The sequence below is a fragment of the Oratosquilla oratoria genome, unplaced genomic scaffold, assembly GCF_046742065.1.
Source record: "Oratosquilla oratoria isolate Oo_2021 unplaced genomic scaffold, ASM4674206v1 SCAFFOLD71, whole genome shotgun sequence".
In the NCBI taxonomy this organism is placed as follows: Eukaryota; Metazoa; Arthropoda; class Malacostraca; order Stomatopoda; family Squillidae; genus Oratosquilla; species Oratosquilla oratoria.
The window spans coordinates 392,913-399,271 of record NW_027467735.1 but is presented as its reverse complement, the minus strand read 5'-3'; the positions used below and the strand labels follow the sequence as shown (position 1 = coordinate 399,271).

The following is a 6,359-nucleotide window of genomic DNA, read 5'->3' as shown; positions in this document are numbered from 1 at the left end:
TTTTTATTACTTTCAAAATTTTCTGTCATACTCCTACCCCATTTCACATCTGCTCTCCTCTTTGCCTCCTTTACCTTTTGCTTTACTTCTCTTTTCTTTTCTTTGTACGTCTCATATGACTCCCCTGTCCTCTTTTGTAACCAATCTGTGAATGCTCGCTTCTTCTCTTCTACAGCCTTCTTTGTTTCCTCATCCCACCATTCACTACCCTTTCTTCTATTTCCCCCTGTCCTTCTTGTTCCACACACCATCCTTGCACACTTTAAGACTCCCTCTTTGAACCATCCCCATTCCTCCTCCACACCCATCTCTGCTCTATCCTTTACTCCCTCCCACTCCTCCTTCAGCTTCTTTTCGTACTCCTTCTCCTTTTCCTTTTCATTCAAGGAGTTCACTCTAAGAACCTCCCTACATTTTGTCCCTTTCCTCCTTCTCCATCTATCCTCCACTCTCAGCTTACCTTCCACCAAAAAATGATCTGATATTCCCCCACCCTCTCCCCTTAGCACATGTACATCCTTAACTCTTCCTATCATAATCCTATTTACCACTACATATGTATATATATATATACATAAACATATATATATATATATATATATATATATATATGTGTGTGTGTGTGTGTGTGTGTGTGTGTGTGTGTGTGTGTGTGTGTATGTGTCTGTCTGTGTTGGTGCGTGTGTGTGTGTGTTGGTGTGTATGTGTGTATGGATGTGCATATATATATATATATATATATATATATATATATGTATGTATATATATATATATATATATATATATATATAATATGTGTTTGTGTTGGTTGTGTCTGTGTGTCTGTATACGTATGTGTTGTGTTGGTGTGCAGGTGTGTGTGTGTGCGCGCGTGTATGTGTGCATACGTGTGTGTATGTGTGCATATGTGTGTGTGTGCGTGTATGTGTGCGAGTGTATGTGTGTGTTTATGTTTGCGTGCATGTATTTATGTGCGCTCGTATGTATACTTAAGTGTTCTTCCTGTTCCTGATATATATTTTCTTTTTGCAAGATCAGTTTCATGATCTCATGAAAGGCAGATACATTTCTTTCCATGTTCACAATTAATCTGCTATCGAACTTGATTGAACTGCAAATGTTAAATTTTGTAACACCACGCAAGGTTTTTCCGGCACCGTAGTTAAAAGGTTCTCTTCGTTTTTAGTCTAAATTACTCATATACTGTAGACTCAATTTGTACTTTCCTGTGTTTTTCACAGAAAGACTCACACGTGACATTTCGGTGCCGGTCTTGGACCCTACTGCGTATGCGTGTGTGTGCATGTGCGTGCATTCATTTGAGGTTTACACACACATACACACACACACACACACACACACACACACACACACACACACACACATATATATATATATATATATATATATATATATATATATATATATACATATACCAAGGCTTTTTCCCCCTTACAAGGGAGGTAGCCAAAAAGGAAAAGGCATAAAATCATTCCTACCCATTCCATTCCTCTCCACCCTCCCTCTTAGCACCTCCTGGATGACGGGTCATCCCTGCACCTTGTCCACTGCCCTGGGTCAGAGGCAGTGTCGCAAGACACAGCACATCCACAGCAAGGTCGCTTCATTAAATCGGCGACCCCCCTCTCCGTCCCCCCACGCATGAAAGGAGAAGACGGGTAGAAATCCCTTCGGGCTGCGTCAAATTTTGCTCACACATACTACCTCACCCCCCATCCCCCCACCCATTCCACCTCCTGCATCACAACATCATCCATATACAACCATTCTCCATTCACCCCTGTCTTCTGTCCTCTCCCGTCCTTCCTCAACAGACATTCCCCTCTTCCCCAAAGCCCCCTTCACCTCATCCATCCACCTCATCCTAGGACGTCCCCTCATGTTCACTCCCTCCACATCTGCCGTCCATATATATATATGTATGGATGTATGTATATATATATACATATATATATATATATATATATATACATATATATGTGTGTGTGTGCGTGTGTGTGTTCATGTATATATATATATATATATTCATATATATATATATATATATATGTGTGTGTGTGTGTGCGTGTGTGTGTGTGTGTGTGCGTGCGTGTGTGTGCATATAACACACACACACACACACACACACACACACACACACACACACACACACATATATATATATATATATATATATATATATTACATATACATACATATATATATATATATATATATATAGTTATCGAAGACTATTCTCCCCGGAAAGAAAAAAGGCTGATAGCTTTTTAACTTCTGTTCTCCCTCCTTTCCGCAACCTTTCCCTTTGTGTCCCTCATTTGCTATCTCTCAGACTCCGCCTCTTCAGTGGGATGGTGTCCCCGAGAATAGAAGCGCTGGTTATTCCTAACGAAATATGAATACCTTCCGCTATCTCCCTTTATCTTTCTCTCCCTTTACCTCCCCTCCTCTCGCCTGGGGTGTGCCTCCTCAAGCCTCTCACCTCACCTTTCCTTCCCTCTTTCTTCCACTTCCTTCCAATTTCACCCCTTACACTCCTCCTCTTCGACCCCTCCTCTCTCCCTCCCCCCTCCCTCCCTCAGCCCGCGACCCCCCACCCACCAACCCCAGCCTCTCGAGGAGGATTTGTTGTGGTATGGAAGCATAAACAGGTTATCACACTGGCCTATTTTATGTCCAACCTCCGATTAATCGGAGGAACCACTCACCTCCAGAACCCTCATTAATAAATATTAGAGAATATTTTAGGTGCTTTTCGAACTTGATCACAACACTTTGTTAGAATTTTTATTTCATTCATTTGAGTCGCAGTTACCAAAGCTGTGGCTTCCTGTATCTATTTCAAATCTACAAATTGATAACATGAAAACATTATTTCTATTTTTGTTTGCATTCGGCATGAATGCGGCAGGAAATACTGCGGCTTGTGTTTGCTCGGTAATGTTGGTAGCCATGGGTAGGAAGAACATTTGCGAAATATAATAAATAAGGGTAATAAAAATGGACGAGTTTGTGTTTACCCATAGACATGTGTAGCAAAATCCATAGTTTTGTTGTTGTTGTTTTATAGATCGAGAAAGGAATTCATAATTACTCTATGTATATGTATGTATGAATGCATATTTTTTCTTCTTTTTTTAAGGAAATATAACTAATGGTGGTGGTTCGCAGTACAGATAGGATGCACTAAATCACATTTCATTCTTGTACCGCAACATTTTTTTTTCTTTCTTTACCTGAATGAAATTGAATGACGCTAGTGAGAACAAATTCTCTCAAACAATTGTATAAAGAATTCCTAATTGATCATGATAGTACTTAACTCGTTACAATAACAAAGTTGATGGGGCTTCGTTCTATATAATAAAATTACCTGAAGGCAGTTAGAATCAGGGTTTAAACTCGTAAACACAATAAAAAGCTTAACAAGGATTAGTTCTAGACAATTCGTTACAAGGAATTCGTTACAATTCGTTACAAGGAAAGTTTTCCTCAACTGAATAAAATCGCCTGACGACAGATGGAGCTGACGAGAAAAGCCGTACAAAGCAGCAAAAGTGTAAAACAAATCACCCAAAAGATTACTTTAAAAACTACATTTATAACACTGTTATGCAAAAGAAAAAGGACATCACAATTCAAATCACTCCAGGATCTGTTGTTCTTCTGATCACGGACATTTATCTTCTCTGCTTTAGCAAGAAAAACACAAAAAGGACTTAGCTGCCGACTGTGTATAACACTAATGATAATAATGTAGGATTCGTTTGGGATGGCAAGTTTCCCGCTTTGTTGCCATTCGACACCGACAGAGCCCAGACTTCCCTTCCATCATGTCCACTGCAATGTGTTTCCCTCAAATAATATGATAAAAGCGGGCTGCAGTGAAAATATTTATAAACTTTTTCCCCCCTTCGGAAAAGTCTGGCCGCACGTAAGTAAACCATTTGCGTCTCTCCCCCTCTCTCTCTCTCTCTCTCTCTCTCTCTCTCTCTCTCTCTCTCTCTCTCTCTATATATATATATATATATAAAGTGATCATTCATAGACCATGCCTACTATGACAGAATATCACCAGATGATCTTTCTTCAAGTAGAAGAAACCACCATTTAAAAAAAAAAAAAGAAGAATAAAACAAACAAAAAAAAATAAAGATTATGCTCATGAGTCATGACAATACCCATCTCCACCTCATGGTAGCATATTAATCCGCATATTCATATAATCTCGTTGATGTTTCGATCGAAAGTAATCTGACTTGTATGCATTGTAGAACCTTAATGAGACTATTTTATTCAGCTGAGGGGAAATCCCTTCTCGAAAACTTTTTTCCAAAAGTTATTGGAAAATGCGCTCCTTTCTAAATCTCTTGAGTTTTCTAGACTGAATATGACGCATATCTAAGTTTCATCGTCTCCGCTCACAATAATGCAATCTTGGAACTTAGTTCTGAGCTTGACATATCTTTGAGAACTTTTTTTTATCTTTGCTATACATTTCTGTTTGTCCCATTTATTTACAAGTATGGCTGTCTGGAGCTTTTCTTGATACCTTGCCCTCTAGTAAATCCTTCAGGAAATTAGTTGCTTTCTCTATGAAATAGCAATTATTTCTATTGATTTTCCAGCTACAGCAAAGAATGACTTTGGAATCCTTTTGCATTTTATGCGGCGATGCAGTCAGAAGCTTCATTGGGGGGTGAAGAAGGTCTCTGGATAATCCAATTTCAGCGCTCTCATAATATAGGATTTATTTCCTTTTGCACTTCTTTACTCCTGGATCTGCGTCTCGATCCTTGTCTTCATAATCTCCTTCTGAAACGCCTCTTTTTTTGGGCTTTCTTATTCGCCATCTCGGGGCGTCTTCCCTACCTCACCTTAGGATAATTTCTCTTGAAAACTTTAGCCGTTTCAAGATCAAACTCCATATTGAAATTATCCTCGGAGTTGCGGCCGGAGTGACCCGTTACCCACGGGTGAGAGGAGAGTATGCCGCGAAGCGAGGGGCGGTTCCACGGATCGATTGCAAAGCAGCGCATTATAAGATCGCGACAGAGGTTGGGTACGCTACTGGAAAAGTCTGGACTGGCCTACATTATGGATTGGTTGGTGCGGAACGCGTTATAGTGACACACAAGATAGAATAGGAGCGTGCCCAGGCTCCAGACAGTTGCGGGGACGTGAAGGTATTCATTACCCTTTATATACTCCGGAGGGCAATAAATTCGGGTGCCGCCCGTGATTTTCCCTTTGTAGCCTGTGATTCGTTCGCCACAACCAAAGTCGATCAGTTTGATGTCAAACTTTCCTGTGCTGGCGTTCCTAAAGAGAAGCACATTATGGGGCTTGATATCTTTATGCGATACCCCGGCTTGTAGGCATCCTTCTACTGTTAGGACAATCTTCCTGAACAGTGTCTTGACCTCGGTCATGGGCAGTTCTTTCCCGCTCCTGATGTAATCGACGAAGGAAACAGCTGATGGTATAAGCTCCATTACCATGTAAAAGCTGTCCTTGGTAGTGAAGCAGTCGTATAATTTGATTACATCAGGAACTTTCTGTACTCGCTGTAAAAGAGCGGCCTCTCTTGGGACCTTCTTCCTGTGGCGCCGTCCCCAAAAAAGCACACGAGCCACAGGGATCTTCTTGATGGCAACCTCAAGGCCATCGGCGACTCTTGTGGCTCGGAAGACGCAGCCAAAGCCTCCTTTGCCGAGCTGCTCGTGTATCTCGAAATCGCTCAGCTTCATGGCTCCCAACAGGTTCAGTGCCCTTGTGCGTCCCACGTCCTTCTCATGGTCGAATTTCAAATCCCAGATATGAGCATGAACTGTACTTTGCGATTGCATCTGCACGTAGAACACATATATAGTCATGAAGAGTGTACCTTTTTTTAGCATGCATGAGAGAGACAGAGAGAGAGAGAGAGAGAGAGAGAGAGAGAAGGAAAGAGAAAAAGAGATAGAGAGAGAGAAATTACCATTCATCTCTCTTGGTCTGACTGACATGAAAAGAGAGAGAGAGAAAGAGAGAGAGAAAAAGAGAGAAAAATGACCATTCATCTCTCTTGGTCCGACTTTGACATGTAAGTGCCAACTTCTTAGCGAAAGTTCCCGCTTTAGTGTTGCAGGTTCTAAAACGACAAGGAACCTTTACGCTACCAGGATGTATTTTTCCTGTCCAAAACAAACCTATTCCTGCTCCTATCTCTAGGGAGACAAGCAACACAAGTCTTTATGAGAAAAACTTATGGAAAGAAAATCAACGAAACGAGTTGTGAAACAAGAAAGGAAGGAAGAAAAATGGGAAGGAAAATGAGAAGATTGAAGATTGACGAG

The 6,359-nt window shown here is 40.9% G+C and overlaps 1 protein-coding gene across 1 annotated transcript; it reads right to left on the bottom strand.

Annotated features, from left to right (window-relative positions):
* Window positions 1-5,111: 5,111 nt before the first annotated feature.
* Window positions 5,112-5,909, bottom strand: LOC143023926 (serine/threonine-protein kinase pim-2-like). Its single transcript, XM_076182597.1, has one exon. It carries the CDS (start codon window positions 5,895-5,897, stop codon window positions 5,112-5,114), a length of 786 nt encoding a protein of 261 aa, XP_076038712.1. The 5' UTR covers window positions 5,898-5,909.
* Window positions 5,910-6,359: the final 450 nt, after the last annotated feature.

Coding starts and splice junctions, on each gene's coding strand:
- LOC143023926 (XM_076182597.1), bottom strand. CDS start 5,897: ATGACTATATATGTGTTCTACGTGCAGATGCAATCGCAAAGTACAGTT.